Source organism: Ips typographus, linkage group LG6, assembly GCF_016097725.1.
Source record: "Ips typographus isolate SLU linkage group LG6, UJ_Ityp_2.0, whole genome shotgun sequence".
NCBI classification, from domain to species: domain Eukaryota; kingdom Metazoa; phylum Arthropoda; class Insecta; order Coleoptera; family Curculionidae; genus Ips; species Ips typographus.
Window position 1 is genome coordinate 983,131 of NC_138427.1, and position 23,374 is coordinate 1,006,504.

General features: G+C 36.1%; 1 protein-coding gene and 1 long non-coding RNA gene across 6 annotated transcripts in view; one reads left to right on the plus strand and one right to left on the minus strand.

Moving 5' to 3' along the window:
* LOC145730334 (uncharacterized) overlaps nucleotides 1-23,374 on the plus strand; it is a 318,043-nt gene that overhangs the window by 129,659 nt on the left and 165,010 nt on the right. The window contains exon 2 of the long non-coding RNA XR_014178590.1: nucleotides 9,434-9,464. This is a non-coding gene — a long non-coding RNA (uncharacterized LOC145730334). The remainder of the gene's footprint in view (nucleotides 1-9,433; nucleotides 9,465-23,374) is intronic.
* The window catches only part of dlg1 (MAGUK family member discs large 1), a 269,680-nt gene that overhangs the window by 108,374 nt on the left and 137,932 nt on the right, over nucleotides 1-23,374 (minus strand). For all 5 annotated transcript variants that reach the window (XM_081981489.1, XM_081981488.1, XM_081981486.1 and 2 more), the window contains exon 4: nucleotides 12,624-12,695. In XM_081981489.1, the coding sequence (XP_081837615.1) occupies nucleotides 12,624-12,695 (72 nt within the window). The remainder of the gene's footprint in view (nucleotides 1-12,623; nucleotides 12,696-23,374) is intronic.

Genomic DNA, 23,374 nt, shown 5'->3' on the forward strand with positions numbered 1-23,374 from the left:
GCTTGAATTAGAGCCATATTGTATTGAGGATTATTTAAGATAGTAGAATTTTGATATTGTATACTGTAATTTTTCTACATTATTTATTTTTCTTGACGTTATTTCTATTTGTTATTGTAATAACCAATTGGAAATAAAGATTATTATTATTATTATTATTAATCTAAACAATTTTTAACTTACTCGTTTGCGCTTAAACTTTTGCGCTTTTGTAATATTATTGCATCATTAATATAATATGTAATAATCCAAGTAGTAAAGAATAATCCTTAATAATACGCTAATCAAGCAATAATACGTATAATATCAGTATTATTTGGAATAATACAATAATACTGACATAATATCAATAATATTGAATAATCCATAATAATCCTTATATTACCATATAATATCAATATTATTTGGAATAATACAATAATACGGGTATAATACCAATATTATCAATAATATCGCATAATATTGAATAATCTATGATAATCCTCGTATTATATAATATGGGCCCAAATTTAAGAGAGTGTCACACCCCTCGGCCTACAGCGTCCTCTCCGAGCGTAACTGTACACCAATGCAGCAAAATAGTTTGCATTAGTGGAAGAACCTTACATAGAAAACGAAAAGTCTAATCTATAGGATGTACTATACGAGTGGCGTTAGCGCCATCTGTTAAAGCAGTTTCTAAATAACCTTCTTGAGAAATCAATAATCAATAAAACATTATTTTTTTAGAACACTGTATGCTGTTGTTGATTTGATTGAATTAAATTATCATCTTTTATGAACATTTTGCGTTATCCAACTTTCTTTAAAAGGTGTAAATCCTGTACAGGGTGTCCGTTTCTCAAGCTCCACCATGGGAATATTGGTTATTTGAAGAGAGAAGAGATTCAAAGAAGGTTAAATTGGGACAAATAGGAGATTTGGAGATTTTGCTCAATAAGTATTTGAAGAAAAGTTTTTTTAAACATTTGTTCAGACCTTTGTTGTAGATATATGCTCTAAGTTGGTTGAGACTATGTTCATAGTTACTCATTGCTTTTTACTGGTTCAATAGCAAACAAATTTAATATAATTTCAACCAGCAAAAACAAGGTTGTCTAGGTATAGACAATGACGCATTTTTTTCGAAATACAAATCTCTCACCGTTTATTATTTTATTATATATACATCGGGTTAAAACATTCTTCGACGTCTTCCGATCTCCAGTCGCCATTGGTCCCTGTTCATCCACAGGTCTTCTTCCAATTCTCTTTCTCGAACTTGTGTAATGCTGCCCTCTCTCCAGCTTTTTCTGGGTCGCCCTCTTCTCCCCTGTAGTGTCCAGTTAAGGATTTGCTTGGGTAGCCTTTCTTCTCCCATCCTCTGGACCTGTCCATACCATTTGAGTTGCGCTGTTAAGACCATTACTCTCGGGACTGGGTCGTTCCAAGGATTTCCTTTCTTGAACCGTTGGACGACACAATTCTAGTGATTTGTCTAATTGAAATATTATGTCATCGAAACTCTCTCGAGAGTGATTATCTTGATTAATATCCATTCTTTCAAATAGATCCCAGGGATGCCAAGTTATTTTATAAATGGAGAAATAATTAAACCTAAAACAAAACTAACCTAACTACTTTCCTACAGTAACTCTTCTATTCAGACACTAACAGGGTAATTGTTTGGCGCTCAATGTTTACATACAAGACTACCACTACTACTAAATGAATAGATCGGATACCAGAAACGATTGCAGATATATGAACTACTGTCTATATTAGCCTAATTACTTACTGTCTCTGACACGTTTACGGAATCAGTTCAAGAAACAAAACGTCTACAGATCACGTGGTGTGTTGCACCATGACCCCTACTTCAGGTTTTGTGGAATTCGCTCACAACATCATCAGGGTATCAGTATCGCTTTTGAACAGCAGCAATCAGCTCAGTCTCTAGCTCTTCAAAAATGAAATCTCTTAGACAGCTTTACAGCGTTCCCAACTAGTTTGCTTAAGCAGCAACAAATGCTTCCAATTGGTACCTGACTGGAACTGCCCAATGCAGATTACACCCTCTTTAGCTTTAGTTCTCGAACATCAAACGACGGCCTTTTACGCAAGGTGTATTAACTGTTTGAAGCTTTCTACAAGCTATTCTTCCATCAGTCCGCAGCTTTAGCTTCGCAAGAAAATTAGATTCATATGTCTGACAATTCTAAAAAATTCTTATCAAAAAATGTACATCTCTACCTCTACCTGAATATCCCTGGCATCCCGAGGGGTGTGACACTCTCTTAAATTTGGGCCCATATTATATAATACGAGGATTATCATAGATTATTCAATATTATGCGATATTATTGATAATATTGGTATTATACCCGTATTATTGTATTATTCCAAATAATATTGATATTATATGGTAATATAAGGATTATTATGGATTATTCAATATTATTGATATTATGTCAGTATTATTGTATTATTCGAAATAATACTAATATTATACGTATTATTGCTTGATTAGCGTATTATTAAGGATTATTCTTTACTACTTGGATTATTACATATTATTAATATTATTGCAAAAGCGCAAAAGTTTAAGCGCAAACGAGTAAGTTAAAAATTGTTTAGATTATAATTTAGAATACAAAAATGGTATCAGTAAATAAAGCTGTCATAACAAAATCCGAGTTTACTACTGGAATCACTTCAATATTTTGAATGTGTTTTGATCGAGGTTTTTATGGTCATATTTTTTTATTTCATTTTTGTTTCGAACATGTATCAGTTTCAATTTCCTCAATACTGCCCATGTTGTTTCTTATTTAATCACCCGCTAGTAATTTAATATGTAATTGCATAAATTATTAATTTAAAGACGATAAATACATTTTGGCAAAATACTTAGGGAATAAATAAATAAAATAAAAAAATTTGTCAGTTTATTATTGTCACAAGCCGAGCAAAAAGCTCCTTATAATAATCAAGCAAAAAAAACATACCTGCATAATTATTTCTACACTTTTCAATCTTCAGTTGGTTTAGTTGGTTTAAAATGTTTATATTTATTCTTAATAACCAACAATTCCCGCCGCTTTATGATTTTTCATATTATGCCGTATTATTCGTATTATTCAGATTATTTACTATATTATTGGATTATGTGGTATTATTGCATTATGTACTATATTATTGGATTATGTCGTATTATCAAGATTAGTAAGATTATTGCATATTATTAATATTATTTGGTGAGTGACCCAAATATTATTGAAGTGTCACACCCCTCGTGGCATCCCTTATAAATTTGAGTTTGCGCAAAAAGAAAAAAAAAATAAATCAATCTTAAAAAGAATAGATATTTTTAAGACAGCGCCACGTGTGTGTCCTCTACTACTGTATGTCTGACATTCATAATTTCTTGAATCCGTTGATTTCGGATCCTTTCCGACCTTAATTTGCCCGCGGCGCGTCTCCAAAAGTCAATCTCGGCTACCTTTAACGAGTTCTCTGAGCGTTGTTTTAATTGCCACACCTCACTGCCGTATGTGACTATGCTTTTGATGATGCTATTGTATATTCGGTGTTTATTGGCTTTCGATATGCTTTTGTCCCCATAGTACACTGTTTAGAAGGTTGAAGGCTCTACGTCCCTGGATGTTTCGGTCCCTAATTGCTTCATCCGTGGTACCGTCTTTCGTAATGTACATTCCCAGGTATTTATATTTGTAGCAGGGTTTTAGTCTCTGTTGTGTATCTTCGAGGATAAGGTCTTGTTGTAGTCCGCCTGTGCACATATATTCGGTTTGATTTACTTTCACTTCAAGGCCCCATTATCCCAACGATAAAGAATCTTATTTTGGACACACTACATATATTTGACGTATTAGTATAGAATGCTTAACTGTTAACTACTCAGTTAACTAATTAGATTAGATTAGTTTGTTCAAACAAATTCATTCATATAAAGCAAAACAGAAAAACATAGTAGAGAACCTGTGTGTCTTCTTTATTTAACAGGAGAGTGTGATATTTTAAATGTAGCTAATTACTATAGTCTCATATGGGTTGTGCAAATAAAATTGCAATAATTCATATAATTGCATCAAAACTAAGTAGGTACTTAATAGGATCTAAACTATCATAAAAATTGCATCGTTATCAGATTAGTTAAACGGATCATCAAGTTTTCATATCTAAACAAGAGGTGATAATATAATATTAACTATATAAGTAGATATTTATTTCGCATTTGTGTGGTGTAGTGCAATAAAATCAGAAGTAAAATGATAGATTTGTTGGACTGTGTGAAATTCTCGTGGTGGGACATCATTAAAAAGGAAATGGTGAAACCATACTTCAAAGAGATTACAGTCAGTAACCCTTCAAGCAATAAGACATTATATCCTCAACGCTGTAGTATATTTAAGGCGTTTACCTATTTTGAGGTTAAAGATACTAAAGTTGTTATTATCGGACAAGACCCGTATCCAAATCTAGATCACGCAATGGGTCTTGCATTTTCAGTGCCAAATGAGGTAGAACAATTGCCCGCCAGCCTTACAAACATCTACATGGAAGTAAACCGATCCATGGGGGATCCATTCTCACTGCTTCCTTCAAATGGGTGTCTTGAGAATTGGGCTAAACAAGGTGTTCTTCTTCTAAACTCTGCTTTAACCGTAGAGACAGAAAAACAGGAAAAAAGGAAGAAAAACAGGAAAAAAAGGAAGAAAACCAGAAAAATAGAAAAGAAAAAATTAAGTCCCATGAAAAGTTGTGGTTAGACTTTACTATAGCGATTATTAACGAAATAAATACTAAGGCGTCTAATGTTGTGTTTTGCTTCTGGGGAAAAGAAGCAGCAAAGAAAGAATCGTTGATAAAGTGGAATAAAAAAGGACACCATCTAGTCTTGATTACTTCTCATCCAGGCCGACAAGGTGCATACTTAGGATTCAAAGGATGTGGACACTTCCAAATGGCTAACAACTGACTGAAAAGCCGAAACCAGACGGAAATAAATTGGAGACAAAACTAGAAACTTGAAACCATTTTTGATGAAGATTAATGATGGCAAATGACATAACGTTTATAGAAACAAATTATGAAATACAAACCTGTTTATTTTAATCAAAAGAGTTAGTTTTTTTCCAAACGTTAGTAAAACTTTGGTTTCTATGTATCAATATACGCTAGGTTGTTATGTATGTTATGTAATAAGTGAGTGGACAATTGCTGCTCTTCACTGCGATCGTCGGTCACTTGTGTGTCAAACATAATGATCTCTTCAATCATAGCTCACTCAGAATATCCAGCTCTTCCAGGAACCGGTCATTTATTGTTACAAATTTCTCAACGTTGCCCCAATCCCAACATCCTTGTATTTCTTCAAATAACCGAGATCTCCATGGTGCCTACCAATATTATAGTGTGTCCAAGATTCGATTCTCTATACAAGAATCTCGGTTCTTGAGCGAGACAAAGATCTACTGCAAAGGTTAAATGGGGAATGTTTTACAGTTTGCACAACATTACATTTTTGCATCGTTCTTGAGTTACAAGAAAAATCAAAAACTAGAATTTTCAAGTGCTGTGTTATCACTAATTGGAAAAATTTTCAAATTTGGCTTGAACATTGTAGGAGCAATTTTTAAAAAGCTATCTTCCTGTGTATTTCGTTTGTAATTCCGACGTTTCGGTTTTAAGATACCATCATCAACTTGAATGTGCGGAACTGCTTCAGCCTAATTTGACTCCTGCGTGAATCACAGAAATGATACCAGAAGACTGGAAAGATGAACTTATTATAAAACTACCAAAAAAAGAAGACTTAAACGAATGTAAAAACTGAAGGGGAATCACACTCCTAAACATTGACAAAATTATGGCACTAATCATACGCGCAAGAGAGTTAGTCCAGTTCTAGAAGTAAACATCAGACAGCAGCAGGCAGGATTCAGATTAGATAAGTCACGCATAGCCCAAGAAAACTTCATCGTCTAGAAATAGAAGCAGTCAAAGTTGGATTAAAAGTCAACATAAAGAAAACCAAAGTAGTACGCATCAGAATGACCAACAATAACGTTCTAACCCTTGACAACACCGCTGTTAAAAATGTTAAAAAATTCAACTATCTAGGATTCATTATCACAAACACAGGTGGAACAGAAGTGGGTATTCAAAATAGAATAATAAAAACGAGGAGAGCGTTTGACATCCTAAACCCTATATGGAACTACAGGACATGCAGCCTTAAAACTAAGCTATAGTCACAGCTGATAAATAAACTTTAGGTGATTGCCAACAAGTCTTTTCGAAAAATTCTGAGGATTTTCTGACCCAAAGTTATCTACAATCAAGAACTCTGGAGAAGAATAAGTCTAAATAAGGTCGAACTGAAAATTAAGCGTAGAAAATGGGGATGGAGGTGGAACACCAGCACCCACCTGGAAAAAATCAGTTCTCACTGGAGCCGCTGAGCTCGGCAAGTCCTGGGCCGAAATTAAAAGCGTTGCAAGAACAGGGTCAGATGGATAATGCTCGTGGAAGCTCTATGTTCCTCCGAGAATTACGAGAATCTTACTTCTGTTCTTAGGACGCCGTCTCCCTACGGAGGTTGGCGATCCAACTGGCTATAATGGTTCGTGAAACCGCACTCCTGAAGATCTCTATAGATGTCCGTCCGCACTATCGACGTATATCCTTTAGCTATGAGTTCTGCCGTCTGCCCACAGATCGTTTGTTCTCGATCTTCCCTTCGATAAGGAGCCGGAGGAACTCGTACCGCTCCCCCCTCATAACGTGCCCGATGTATTGGAGGAGCTTTCGTTCTTTGATGGTTGCCAGCTGTTCTTTACCTTTACCTATTCTTCTTAGCACTTCCTCGCTGGTTATCCTGTCTACCCAGGATATGCGCAGTATACGACGATACAAGTACATCTCAAAGGCGTCAATGCGGTTCTCCATTGCTTGGCATAATCCAACTCTCGGAGCCATAGAGTAGCACTGGGAAGATATAACAGCGCAATATACGTATGCGGAGCTGTAGGTTTAGGTCTCTACTAGTGAGGAGGTTCTTCATGGAAATGATGTCCTTCTGGCCTGTTCTATCCTTGATCTGATTTTCATTTTCGGGGTTACCAGGATATTAAAGAATCTTACTATATAACTGTAAATACACTTGAATATTATTGAATATATATCGCAGAATTCTCAAGATTTAAAATTCAGTTTTCAATCACAACGAAAACATCAAACTGTGCTACTTAGAAATCTGGCAACAATGCTCACAACTCGTTAAAAATTGAGAAGTAGGTTAGGCTTGTATCAAATCAGCGTCCTTTATATGAGAGTGCGAGTGAGAAAGAAAGCATTATAGTCTAGCAGTTAATCGCTTAGCAAGACATTCTTACCTGTTTTAGCAATTTGGTGGCGCTTTGAGCTCTTATAGCTAAATGCGTACACAAACAACTGTTTGGTTGTATGAACACTCTGAACTATACCTTTTTCTTTTGCTGATAATTTGATTGAAACTTTTTTCAAATTAATTTAACTAATGGTCTGTCAACTTTGCGCGTATCAACATTTTGTCAGTGTAACACACTGTAGCGAAATAATCCAAAGTAATTTGTGACTGTTTCGCTTTTTTCCTTATTTGCACATTTTTTTATTTAAATTGACAATACCTACATTTATTCCAAGAGAAAATGAAATATTTTACAAATAACCTAAATATGCAAAAATATACTATAACCGTCAAATCCAAATTGTAGAACGTTTGTCTGACCAGCATTTACGCAATATATCAACAAACTATTATTAGAGATACAGTTTCGATCGATCCGATACTAAAATATGCATTGATTTTAATTGACACTAATTTTCTAAATTCAATTTTAACACCCTGTGGCTTACAGGAGGTTGTCTACCCATTTTCGTATTTTTGCCATACTTTACTTAACTACCATTTTTGTCATGTATAAAAAAAGTAGTACCATTTCAAGTTTAGGTTAATTCAAATTACTCCATAATCATTAATTAAGGGTCATATGAAAAATGAGACAACACTTAAGTAATAATTAACCTAACTTAAACAATAATTGTACAAAAACACGCTTTTTTGTGTTGTTTTATTGTATTAATTAATAAAGAGTTTCAAACAAACACCGTACCCTAACTCACTTGATACTGATAAATTTATTTTTCACGTTCATCCCCCAGAAAAGAAATATTACTGCAGACTTCGTCTTATAGGGTTGACGCAGGGTTAGTTTGGGCCAAAAAGGGAGACTCATTTGTTATTAAAACTGATTGGGCTGTTGGACAGGTGAATTCCTAGTTTCAACCAAAATGGAGATTGATTTAAACTGGATTTGTCTGCAATTCAGCAAAATTAGCTACTTATCCAACAATGACCTAATTTTCATTGGTAAATCAAGCTAGATCTTGTAGTTCAAGGGTACAAATTTTATAAATGCAGGGCGGACCAGGGTTTTCGTATCAAACTCAAAAGAAGATGATTTACATAAAGCGGAACTTGATCATCAAATTTCGTCCCTTAGCTTTTTAGCTTCTTATAATTGTATATCCGGGTATTTATTTGTTAATTTATTGTAACTGTTGCTCACTGCACATTCGTTGTTCTGTGAACAGATATGAAAACAATATTTGTAATTCTTTCGTTCAATATGTATTGTTAAAATATTCATTATACACGAATAACGAAGTTAAAAATTAATATCATTTATTGAGAAATTTTATATCGCGGTAACAAATTGGAATTTTCCAAAACAAATTTTATCAATATTTTTTCCATTGTGTTCCGATCCGATAAAATTATATTATACAGGATGGAGACGAAGTTAGTAGGTTAGCTCTTGGTTTCATATAAACCTAAGTTATCTCAATTATGACAATCAAATTTTGCTTCTTTTTCAAATAGGATAAACATTTGGGTTTTGCTTTACAACTGAAGGGATAAGAGTTGTTCTATTGATTGATTTTGAATTTTTTTCCAACCTTACTGATAAGAGAAAATAGTGGTTTTCTTGTAAAATAAAGCTCCTTTCATATACAGGATGTTACCTAATCGTATGTCAGGAGAGCTACAATAATTTCTAAAGAACGAGAGCGTTTTCTGTCTAATTGTTATTTCTTAAAAAATATTTGTCTATACAGGGTTTTTCAGGTTTTAATACGCAAACAAATTACTATAGTTTGCTATATTTTTTAACGCACAACATGGGATTTCACGTATTAAATTTTTAAGCCCATGTTAGATCATGATATTTTAGAACTACAAGTGTAAAAGTTGACGGGTGGCTGTTTCGTACCCTGAAGCTTAAGTAGGTTTACCAATTTGGTCAAAAAAGTGATTAAAAACTGGCAAAAAATTATCTTCTTTCAAAAATATTTTATCTTTCCATACTGCCTGTATGTATGGTAGGTGCTTGTGGTTTTTGATACTGGTAGGGCAGGTAGCAGGTAAAATTTGGCATAGTAAGTAAAACAGGGTGGTCAAAATGCGAATATTATCAAGAAAGTTAAGTACAAAAGAAGTATTTTTTTAAATGAATTGTTCAAAGTGACCTCTCGTTTGAAGCCAAACAGTATCCCAAACGATCATAAAATGCCCTTTTGACGTTCAAAAGATGTCGGGCAGCGATGCTTCGAGACGCCTCAATAATGCGATCCTTCAGATCTTGCACATCCGCAGGCCTTCCTCTTGAATTATCGTACACTTTCCCTGCAAGATATCCCCGATAAAAGTAATCTAATGGCGAGATATCTGGATTTCGCGCTGGCCATTTAAAAACGCCCAATCCACTTTCCCGGAAATGTGTCATTCAAGAATTCCGTCACAACTGCGGCACTGTGGGCTGGAGCTCCATCATGTTGAAAAAATGGGCTAACGCATAGTGGATTATTGACATTTAAAACTGGACTACCCGTATACTTTCTTATTAAATTCACAGTTTACTTCAATCACCCTATACATAGAGCAAATAAGAAAAATGAATTCGTTACTTCCTTATTAAATTCAGAACTGATGAACAATTATTCTTCAGTGAGCGAATCTGAATTTCAATTTCGAAAGCAAATTCAATCATCGGGTAGAAATTGATTAAAAAGAAAATCCTTCTTTACAAGAAATCTGTCTTGTTAATTTTGATGTTGCTGTAGACATTATTTATTTACGGATAGAGGGCTGATAGAAGAGTTAATTCGGCGGTGTCGGTAAAGGCTTTACGTGTTGCGATCGCGTTGCCTGGACTACGTGTAGAAAAATATATAAAAAAACAGTTGTTCGTGCACATGGTTATCTCGCTTTAACTACTTGTAGTATAGGAATGTTATCGCACAAGTGAAAGAAGGAGAAAATATACTGAACTGTATGTAAAGTTCATTCCCATTTGTTTCACCTATAGTTATGAATACATAATACCTTGGAAACGGTGTAGGTTATAGTGTTCATAACAACCTGAGGGCATTATAGGCGGGTATCATAACGCCCTAAAACCTTTTTTAATATTAGCAATGGCATTTTTATTCTTTCATGCCATAAAAACTACGTATTGCCTACCTTAGAATGCTCTTGACTTTTTAGGTAATAAACTTTTGTTAGCTATTTTCTAAAATTTCGTCCAGCTTTTGCCATTTTCACTGACTTACAGGACTATCAAATTCATAACATTCAGGTAAAATAACCAGCAAACAACATACCGGTAAAGGTATTCCTTACTTTTCAATGCCAGAAACAGTAAATAATTGCTGAATTAGGTGAAACATCAAACATTGTATGCACCACAGGCGTTAGGGAGAGTATAATGTCCATCAGGCCGAAACCTGTCCCTTGGACCATAACCCCCCGGGTGTTTCGGCCCTCAGGACATTATGTTCTCTCTAACGCCTATAGTACATAAATAGCTATAAATACAAACGTTTTAGAGAATATTGAGATGCATAGTTTAAAATTACTTTTGGACATACTAAGGTTCATAAAGGCGTGGCAGATAAAATATTAGTTTTTTTAAATGGAACTCCCTATTTTTTAACACATTTATAGGTTTTCTATGGAATTTTAAATCTTTTTTGTTAATAATGTCATATACCTAAACCTAATAGTTTTTTATATATACAGGGTGTCCCGCGAGGAAAGGGACAAAATTTCACTACATGTTCTTTAGGTGAATTCGAGTCAAGAATGTCCTATAAACATGGGTCCGCAAATGCTTCCTTGCCAAGATAGGATTTTTTTTAAATTGTGCCGTAAACTACAATAATTCCGAAATAATAATAATTTTATTTAACCAAAAAATTACTACTACTGTGAAAAAACCTGTTTACAATAATTGTTCAAAGTGTCCACCTTCACAATGTAAGCATAGTTTAGCCTTTTTAATATAATTAACCTTCCCCATTTTTTCCCAACACGGTGGTTATTTTAGGTCCAGCGATATTATTAATTTCACGAAGCAGTTCAGCTCTGGTATGCAATTTCTCTACATACACTAAACTCTTCATATATGCTTAATATACTTCTTAATATACTAGAGATAATTATTATTATAGCATTGTACTTTTTGGCAAAATAACACTATTAAATTTAAAAAAAAATCATATCTTGGTAAGGAAGCATTTGCGGACCCATATTTATAGGACATTTTTGACTCAAATTTACGTAAAGAACACATAGTGAAATTTTGTCCCTTACTTCGTGGGACACCCTGTATAATATATAGAACATGTTGTTCCTGTACAGTTAGGTATGTTGTTACGTATCGTGAGTGGGCATATTCTGTCCTCCACCGCGACCGCAGGTCTATTGTGGCTCACACATAAGTTATAGCTCATCTAGAATAGCTGATCTGGATGAGAGGTTGTCCAAGTCTTCTGTTCGTACAACCACCCGTCCAAATGTCTTCTATACACCAGGCCTATCTGGTGCATGCATGCAAAAATCTGGCAGTCTTTCGTTGTCGAGTATTACAAAAGTCTCTTCAAATCTGATTAGTTTCTTCTGTAGTAGTAGAATGAATGTTAACTCAACATAACATTAATTTCAACGGTTTTCATCGATTTAGATTGTTTGAAGTCTTATGGAGGCGCTTGAGATAGATGCCTCGGTCGTCCTGATTACATATTTGCATGTTAAAACCAATGTTTTCTTAAAGAACTTAACTGCAAATAAATAAACGGTAGCAGAGACACTGAATGAGGTTATAAGTGTACTAGAACGATTGTTGAAGAATTTTGGCCGTTTTGCGTCGTTGGTCAAACCTACGATATTGAAAAACTTACAAGTTGATAGCCTTAGATGTGCTCTAGAACTGAGCGTTTTTCCATTAAATAAACCATACAGGCTCAAAAAAATCAAAACAGATTTCGCATGTTAATCTCTGGCTCTATGTCACACGGGAGTAAAATGTGATAAATGCGCTTCACACAGTTGTCGGCTTCAGCTTCGCTTCAGTTGAACAATCTTCTGACCTCAGCACAATAATCAATAAAATTTTGAAACTATTTGCTCGTTACTTACTGAATGCTGCTCTCGAAATAAAGCTCTGCTTCTTTACACTTGTATCTTGAATAGCTATTAAATACATGGAACAAGTTTGCTGCTAATATTGACATACCTGTTTGTCGTAAGTTATATTCTCTGTACTGGGAGCATGTCCGGCAAAGCTAGTGATCAGTCCACTGGAGACCTGAAAGAAAACTGAAATTTAAATCAATGCTTACTTTTAATTTCCAATTTTTGTTCACTTCCAAATGAATTGCGTATAATTATTATTTGTCTTGACTTGAACAGCTTTTTTTATGTAAAATACGCTGCTAGTGTTAAAATAACGCAATTGCAAATCGAAATATCCTGTGTAGTGATTCATAGCAAATAACTGTAGGTACCATTTATGTTTTTTTATGTAATACTAATCAAATAGATGTATGTCGACACAAATAGAACGAAATCGTGCGATATATACATATAAAGTTATCCAGGAGGCATATTGAATGTAAAACAGTTATATTAGTATTCAGTCAAAGTTTTTCAAAGAAATCAAATCGATTGCAACACGACCACACCCCGTCTCCTTTATGTCTCATCCTGACTTGCATCATTATAAGGCTACTGCGCTTTTTATTTTCAATAAATCACACTTAAACAAAAATTCAAAACTGGTATGTTCTAGGTGACCGGTAACTGCTATAAATATATTTAATATTATACAGGGTGTCTTAATATTCGTGTAAAATAGTTGGACAGTATGTCTCTCACTTCAAGAAAACAAAGGTGTGCAAACGCTTCGTTCGTTTTCTTTACGGCTGTCAGAGACTTTCAAATATTTAGCTTAGATTTGCTTCGTTTTCTAACTTAATTACAGGTATTTAAGATCTACTAGCTACGTCAAACTGAATGTCAGAAACTAGAGCGTGTCATTCTTGTTTCGTTATAAGAATTTTAAAAATTTGGATTTCTTGTTCAATTTGGTGAATCATCCACTACATTTCAACAGGCACCAAGAAACGTTGTTTATCGAAATGCTCAGAAAACTTCCGAGACGCGGGATAGCTGCCCCGTTGAATATTGTTAATGCAATACTTCGACTGAGGCACTTTCTTGCTGACTGGAAGAGGGCTCATGTTATCCTGTTTTCAAAACCACAATAGGACCCGCTGTTCCCCCAGAATTATCGGCCCATCAGCCTCCTGCCATCCTTGGGAAAAGTGGCAGAAGTTATCATCCTCAGGAGGCTCAAGGAGCAAGAAGAGGACCTGCACGTCATCTCCGACGAGCAATTTGGATTCCGGAGGACACTATCAACGGAACTCCAATTCCTGAGGATGAACGAGTACATCATGGGAGGGTTCAACAGGAAAGAAGCGACAGGAGCCGTGCTGCTAGACGTCTCCAATGCCTTCGACAGGGTTTGGCATAGAGGACTTCTAATCAAGATGGTGGATGCCGGCTTTTCAGTCGGCCTGGTAAAGGAAGCGGGAGTGCCGCAAGGCGCAGTACTGTCGCCATTTCTCTATAACATTTATGATTCAGATCTACCTAGAACGCAGAGGATCAGCTTAGCGCGCTACGCGGATGGCACTGCAATCATGGCCCGGAGCAGGAGCGGCAGACTCCTGACCCGATACCTGCAAGAGGAGATCACAGCATTGGAGAAATGGTGCAAAAAATGGAAGATCGACCTAAAGGCGGACAAAACGAAGGCCATAATCTTCAAAAGAAGACCCAAGGTGAGGATAGAAGCCAACGTCAGGTTAAAAGACATGGACATCGAGTAATGCAACGAGGCGACGTACCTTGGGGTCAAGATGGACCAAAAACTCACGTGGGGAAGCCACATAGAATACACCAGACAGAAAGCAAGAGCGACCAGACAAAACTGTACCCCATGACAAGAAGGACATCGAAGCTGGCACTTCGGAACAAAGTGACGCTTATCAAGTCGGTTCTTCAACCGCACCTGACCTACGCCTCGGCCGCGTGGGGGTATGCGCCCAAATCGCACCTGAAGAAACTCCAAGCTGTGGAAAACATTGCGCTCAGGACAGCGGTGGATGCCAGCCATGGTACGTCAAAAGCGTGGAAATCCAGCGAGATTTGAAGTTCACCACCGCAATGGAAAGGATCAAGCGAAGGGAGAGCGCAATGAAGACATTTCAAAAAGCAGAAAGCAGCGAAAATCAGTTACTGCGAGAAGCAGTGAGCTACGACCCGGAGCTAGAAGCACCCCACAAACGACCCCGATACCAGTTATTGGATAACGGGTAATTATTAATAAGTTTTTATTTCTGTTTCAGATAGACGACAATTCAGGACGAACCAGCCAAGAAGAGGACAACAATTCCCCCCAGACCTTCCCCCTAGGTGGCGACAATTTTATTCTCAAAATCTGGGTAGAACCTTTCCGCAGTTATCCCGGTGCTAACTGGGCTCTGTCTGCCCTCCTGGAACTTTCCTCCGCTTTGCCTACGCAAAAAAGGGAAAACCATCCCCCACTCACCAGACCCTAACTCCAAAAAATGGATGTCCAAACAGCCGGCGTTCGTCCGTCTGTTTTTACATCCTATAGTTTGCCAGGATCACCAGAGATGGACGAGCTGATGAAGAAAGAAGAAATGGAGGACAAGAAGAGCGCCAAAAGAGCCCCTCTGTCAGCGGGGGCATTCTATAGGGGGCGTAGGAAAAATATTTGAATATCTTTGATACATGACTTGATAACTTTTTATTTCTTCAAACAATACATAATAGAAAACGACAAATAAGAGTTATGAGTTTTTAAGTAGAACCCAAATGTCAAAACTTATATCATCAAAGTTGTTATAGTAGTTTTTCATATCAACCAAATGAGTAGTATAATAAACTACATAAAACAAACAATAAAAAAACTATCAAATATCCATTTCCTGTAGCCAACTAGCAAAAAATTAATGTGACTTTCATAGCTCGGAGTGACATTTTGTGCTAGATACATAAAACTTTTAATTTAGTCCGAATAATACAATTTCCCGAGCGTATACTGCAAAATACATGCCGGTTTCACTGTGCTGTTAAATTTCTTGTTGGATCCTTGTATAGAGCCTTTTTTAAACGATTTTCTATTTTGCTGGAAAATCGTTCATCAGAGGTAATAAACTCGTATTAATAAATACGTACCTATCCAGCGTTTTTCACGTTACAGGCTAAACTCCATAGATATAATGAATTTTAGTATAGAACTGAATTTAAATGATTTCAAGTAGAGCGTTATGTAATCAATACGCCACATATTTTTTTTTTTATTTTATACAAGGTTATTGGTTACGGTAATTTGTTTTGTTTTTTTTTTAACTACTACTTTAGTCTACACTAACTATTGCACCTCCTTCAATTAGACGAGAAAAAGTTTCTGCCAAGAAGTTCCAAAAGTGTCAAGCAGTCCGAAACTCACTCCTCTATAACCAGCTACAAAACATACCCCCAGTCAGGCCTAAATCAAGGAACCCTCCTTGTGTAGATCAGGAAGTAGTCTTGTCATATAACGTTGATGTAAGATATACCTGCGAACTCCGACATCATCATTGACCCAACCACGGGAGTAGAAAGTTCTTCCTCATCCGTTATCTATGGACAGGTTCCAGCAGATTTCACGCTGCTGTCATGGAAGATGCGCCCACATGCTATTTAAATGGGGACTCTCAAAGCATGCACCACATACTTGAGGATTGTATACATCAAATGAAAATTCCCTGGTGGATTGGAGGACTTGACGCAGGTTTCACCAAGAGCAATCCAATGGCTAAAGGATCTCGACATTCAAGTTTAATATAGTTTGACTATAGAATTGGACTTTAGGCTTATATACCTATTTATTTGTTATAATTACTACAATTTAAAATATTTTATACAATGTTTGTTTTGAATTTATTTGTGCTCACTGTTAATGTTTGCCATGTAAAACCAAACGATAAATACATAATAATAGAAAGGATTAGCAAATAAAGTGTATGAGAAAAAATTGAAAGTTGCAATTTCTCTACGACTGTCAAATACTGATTCCAGGTAACTACTAAAATCTGGTTGTGTTTTGATTGTTTGAGGCTGCAAAGTGCTTAACTACCTTAAGTGCTTAAGTAAAGCCACTTAAAACCAAGGAAAAACCCGTACATATGGTATACAGGTATTTGTAAAATGAAAATTTCAAAATTATAAATAGCAATCCCATAATCAGAAGAGGGAACTATTGTAAATCAAAAATAGAGATACACTTTGTACGTGGCCACATTCATAAGAACACATCGATTAGCAATCAAAGGACAATTTTTTCTGAATGCACTGAAATAAATCGATTACTAATAAAAAAGCATTACTTAAACGTTTATCGCATTTAAAATCCAATTTTTCGATTGTCCCACAAACTACCGAGGTGAAATATGATCGTCGATCACATTGGGGTGAAATTTGGGTACAAATAGGTAAGAGCGTGATTACTGAATGGTAGTGGACACACTAATTAATTAGGAAACGTAGAACCATATCATAAATACCTATAAATAAATAAATCACAATTGGTTTTCTTATCTTGTAAACATTATGTGCGTAACGTTTTTGCTATTCTTCAGAACATTAAGAAAATCATTAATGGTGTCTAAAACTCCTAGATCGGTTTTGGTTTGTTTGTTGTTCGTTTTTTGAAAATTGCCCTAATCTTCTCATATCGTACCAGGAATAGAAAAGTTTCTATAATGGGCGCACGTTGCCGAAAAAACTTCATCCATAAATCTTATAATGCTACTCGAAGAACTTTAAAGAAAACGAACAGATAATGTTGGCTGCATCTGAAATATATGGAGCATTTAGACGAGGAGATAAATAACCTCTAGCGTTAAATCTTTGTTGGATGTATCAAATAGAAAAAAATAGCGTAAGTAAATATGTTTATCTACTCCTAGCATGGTAATCATTCATTACATAGCTCATTTTGAGTTACGTAATGAGCGATTTTACCGCACTAGTGCGATAATAATCGATTTTATCGCACTAGTGCGATAAAACAACTTTAAATGAAAATTTCTGCTGTAATTGTTTATTGAATTTAAACATAACTTTGATACATTTTTTCATATCGCCTTTAACTTGGCAGGCAACAAGCCAGATACCACGTTTGCGGCAGCTTCATCAATATCTGACGGAAGTTCTTCAGACATGTTCATAACGAAATGCACTTTTAAAAATTTGTGACTGACACTGTTAAATTGTCGCTTAAGTAATATGTGGAAACAAATGGCCACCATAGCAACAACACCAAAACAGTACAGCGTAGATGACAAAATTTAAGGGTAACAAATAACTACCCGTAGCAAGCATATACGAGACGTTCCTAAATAGTTCACATTGCACAAAATATGAATTTTCTTCTTACTTTACGCTGCTTCTGATGGTCGTAGATAAAATGTTGTACATCACCCGTGGGGTATGGCAAATTAACGTACTCGTGTGATCACCACAACTCGGTCTACGACCTCGTCGTGGCAACACTCCCACTCGTGACTATAAAAATGCTCATACCCCACTAGTAATGTAAATAACTATTTTTTTGAGCTGTATAAAATATGATTATTTTTCTACTCGTACAGGGATATTGGTTAATTACTTAACAGTTTAGAGAACGGATAAAAAGACAATTGTCACTGGATAGACGGCTATGGACTCACAGTCTAATCCCAGCTGTGAGATATGAAATAGACCAATTACAGCTAACCTTTTACCACGTTGCTATAGATAAAAGATGGAGAAGTTCCTTGTTGGATGTACGAGCATATAGAGACGTTCCTAGCGACCACCACCTAATTAATACTAAGCAGTACGCAGAGCTGAAGAAGCCAAACGAGTAAAATTTAACTTAGACCAGCTGAAAAGTAGAACCAGTACTTGTAGAGACAAAACAAAAATTTGCTGCGTATGACCGACCCGAACCGGCAATACATCCTGCAGACACCTAGAATGCCTAGAACAATGTGAGAGAAAAGATAACGCAGATAGCAAAGGACAGCCTTGGTATCAGATCGAACACCAGAAAGGAGTGGGTAACGAAAGATACTTGAAAGTGATCAGAAAATAACGAACCCAGAATGACAGCGCGATAGGTGGTCGCAGCCGAACAACAAGGAAATCAACCGGACGCGAACATTGGAAGAAATAAAGAAGGCAGTTAGGCAGTAGCACTCAAAGCCAAAGCTTTGAAAGAAGCTGGACCTGGTAATATCCCAGCTGACATCACAAAAGCGTGTTCTTTTGAATGTGCGGAACTGCTGAATTGAATATGCGAGACTAACTAAGGAGGAAAGTGCAACTTTTGCTCCCGCGAACAATTCAAGTTCAAGGGTGCAAAAAGCAGTTTACTCCAGCTCCATGCTTTTAGGATAAATAAGAGCAAAATTGCTGCCTTGCAATGAGGCGCGGAAACGCCAAAGGCTAGAGGAAGACAACCTTAATGACAAATCACCCGGCCCTCCTGGATAGGGGTTGAGGCATCGGGCTAACCCCTCGGTACTCGGACAAACAAAAAGGTTAAAAACTCCAGTGACAAGCCTCGGAATGGACGGAAACAAAGACGACCCAGGCTTAGGAAACGGACTATGAATATCGGAACTTGGAACGTACAATGCATATCTCGAAAAGTGAGTGAAGTCAGCTCTGAACTAAAAAATCTCAATATCGACATAGCAGTTCTAACTGAAACCAAAAAAGGGTAAGGTTCAGAAAACCTAGGACAATATGACCTTTTCTACAGAGGAATAGCAAAGGATAAAAGAGCACAACAAGGGGTGGCCATTCTGCTCCGCAAAAGCCTCAGGAAGAATATCACTTCATGGAAACCTATTAACGAACGGATAATAAAGATTAATTTAATGCTACAAGATAGTAAAATTACAATAATAGGGGTATACGCCGTCAATGACGATGCACCAATGCAGAAAAAAAGAGGAATTTTATGAGAACCTCTCTTCTAAAATAATAAAAATAGGAAACTCAAAGAAAATTATCCTCCTTGGAGATTTTAACGGCAGGACAGGGAAAAAAAGATAACGTTGTTGGTCAGTTTGGAGAAGACACAACAGAAATATTGAATGGCTTCTTCCAGCACCCATGGATTCACAAATATACATGGACACAAAATACAAGATGCGAGTGCACACAGAGGACCTACGTGCAGTAGACCGAGTCACAAATAGAAGTTAAAAGAAAGGCTTACAATAAATTCCTTAGCTCTCGAACAAACCAAGATAAGATACTTTATAAGAACGCCCAAGCAAAGGTCCGAAAAATGATCTGCCTAAGGAAAAACGACGCATGGGAAAGAAATTGTTCGAGAATAAATACCTACTTGGGAGGCACTAGAAGTACTGAGAGTAGGAGACTACTGAAGTCGCTAAAACAATATAACAAAAGGGACATAATATCACCGATAAACTTAGAAAAATGGGATGATTACTTTAGCAAGCTCCTCAAAGAAAATAGGCCACACTTTCAAATCGAAGACCAGCGACTAGTGCAATATAGACGACAGCATCTTCAATTAGAATAAATTATAGGTATAGAGACAAAAAATACTTGTAAGCTTTTAAAAAAATGGAAAATCTGCTGGACCTTATTTAAGTACGGGACCGACAAACTTTTTAAACAAATTTGAAAACTGCATCAACGGAGCGGACGAATGGAAAACATCTTATATGTGGACGATCCACCAGAAGGGAAGCAGAGAAAAATGCGACAATTACATGCTCAATGGCTCAAGTATACGGAAAAATACTTACTAAGAAATACGAAAATGAATACAGCGACTTGAAGCGGAAGAACAAACCGGCTTCAGAGCGGGAAGGTCTACAGTAGACCACCTCTTCTGTCTCACCCAGACGATAGAAAAAAAAAACAGCATTTCAGCAGGAAATACACCTACTATATGTGGACCTAAAAAAGGCATACGATAACATCCCACAAAGCAAAATCTGGGAAGCCCTAGAGAGGACTAACATCAACGTCAACTTAATTAAAGCCATAAAGAATCTTTATAAGGGCAATACAACTAGAATAAAAATATCAAAAAGGATATCAAAAGGTTTTAGAGATGCTGCCTCTCAGCGACGTTGTTTAAAATATATCTGGAACAAGGTTTGAAAGCATGGAAACGGAAGTGTAAAGATATGGGCATTCCACTAAATAACACAACTTTATATACTTTGAGCTTTGCAGACGATCAAGTAATTTTGGCCCAGGACTACGAAGACCTGGAGTATATAACCCGGAAATTAGTTGAAGAATATACCAAATGGGGTCTTGAAGTGAACATAAATAAAACCGAATATATGTGCATAGGCGGACTACAACAATACCTTATCCTCGAAGATACACAACAGAGAATAAAACACTGCAACAAATTAAATATCTGGGAATGTACATTACGAACGAACGGGAAGGATCCGAAATGAACGGATGCAAGAAGAGAGTCAAGGATGCAAGAGTAGAGGACATACACGTGGCGCAACTCAAATGGTGTGGACACACACAGAAGAAAGGCTACCCAAGCAAATCCTTAACTCAACACCACAGGGGAGAAGAAAAAGAGGGCGACCCAGAAAAACCTGTAGAGAGGGCATCATTACACAAGTTCGAGAAAGAGAATTGGACGAAGACCTATGGATGAACAGGGACCAATGGCGACTGGAAATTGGAAGACGTCGAAGAACGTTTTAACTCGATGTATGTGTAAAATACTTTCATTCCCTAGGTGGTAAAAGTGATATTTTCATCTTTCAAATAGGGGAGGAAAATTTTATTTTCTATAGGGGTCGTAGAAAAACAAACTTCAGGTGTTCATCAACAAGTGTCGAACTTACCAGGATTTTCTGGCCTAAAGTTATCTCCAATCAAGAATTATTGAGAAAAACAAGTCAAAATAAGGTTGAGCTGGAAATTCAGCGTAAAAAAAGACCACACATTTAGAAGATCAACTTCCAACATAACAACACAAGCCCTAGAATCGAACCCACAAGGCTCTCGCAAAGTTGGAATAGCATCAGCAACCACTTGGAAAAGGTCAGTTCTCGCTGAGACCGCTGAGCTCGACAAGTCCTGGGCCGAAATCAAGAGCGTTGTAAACGGGATCAGATGAAGAATGTTCGTGAAAGCTCTATGTTCCTCCTAGGAATTTCGATAATCTTACTTATTACTTGACCGTAAAACAATCACTTTGTTTTGGTTGTCATTCTCACTGACCTTTGGCGTCAATATAATTCTGCTCACGTTTTAAGGCAAAAAAAAATTTAAAAAAACACAGACTTTAAAATTACAGAATTATTGCTGATATTTATATTGGATTAAAGCTGTTTATTTTGCTATTACTCGCATACTAATCTCACATACAATTCGCGAAAACTCAACTAAAAACAGAATAGCAGTTAAAAAAGCTACATTATTTATCAAACAGAAAGTACGGGCATGAAACGCCAGTATTCTAATTATTTAGCTTTGTGTTTGGGGGCATACGGGAAGACTATGGGTTATAATTTTTTCTTTAGGCAAAAACATAAATTTTATTTAAATGCAAATGAAGCTAATTGACTTACAAATTACATTCAGCATACCCATACTCACACTCGTTGACAGACATCGACTTGAATTTTAATGTGAAAAAATGTAGAACGGAGAACGAGGTTGAAAAGGGTTTTTCTGTTTTTTTTATAATTTTGCAATGGATTATACTTACTAGTGGCAAAAGTATATGTATTAAAGTGTTTACTATACAAAAGTTATGTTGTAGACTTTCTTAGACTTTTCAACAACAAACTACCAAAGGGGCGTCATCTGACTTACCTACTCCGTCAGTGATGTTATGCATTTATTATAGGTAATTAAATTTCCTTCAAAACTCACTCATCTTAGCGGAGTTTAAGAAAGAAAATTCCATAGAATATACCACACAATCATGTGATTGAAACAGTGAACCGACAAATGCGGTAAAAGCCTTAGGAACAATTTGTCTTTTTGTGCTGAGAAAAATTTAATATGAAATATTTTAAGTAGTATGGAATACACTTAATTCCTTTTGAGAAAATTGAACTTAAGCCAGCGCATGCAAAAAATTAAAAACGAAATGAATTACAAGATGGTAAATATAAATCATAATAATATAAAATAAAAGGTATAATAGTTGTAATAAAGAATCCCGCAAAAAAATAGTTATTTACAGTACTAGTGTGGTAGGAGCATTTTTATAGTCACTAGTGGGGAAGCATCGCGATTATCGTACGTATTTAACGATTATCGTGGTTATCACACGAGTTCATTAATTTGCCATACCACACGAGATGCTTTACCGCACTAGTGACTCTAAAATCCCTTATTACGTAACTTAAAGGAAGCTATGTAATGGATCATTACCGTGCTGGTAGTAGACACTAGTATTTTATTTACACATCAATGGTAAAATAATTACACATCAATGGTAAAAACACTGGCAGAATTGAGTACAAAAATGTGCAAAAACCAGTCAAGGGGGTGATTATAAATGTGCAGATCTCAAATCGGTTAGTTAAGAACAATTCGAACATGAGATATCGATAATCCAATCCATTAGGTTAGATATTACTTTGATAATCGTCTAATAAGAGTCATTGTGGTTTTTTCTGTGTTCTTGTCATATTCTGAGTCGTTTGAATTATGGCTTTTTCAAAAAACCAACTGTTACAGTGAAGTTCTTCTGAGAATTATGTACCACTATTTAGACTTTTGTCTTCAAGTGAGTATTATTAGGCTGATATTTGGTAATATCATCAAAATACATTATATAAATAAGTACTAAGATAGTACTTTATAATAATGATTAGAAGTTTG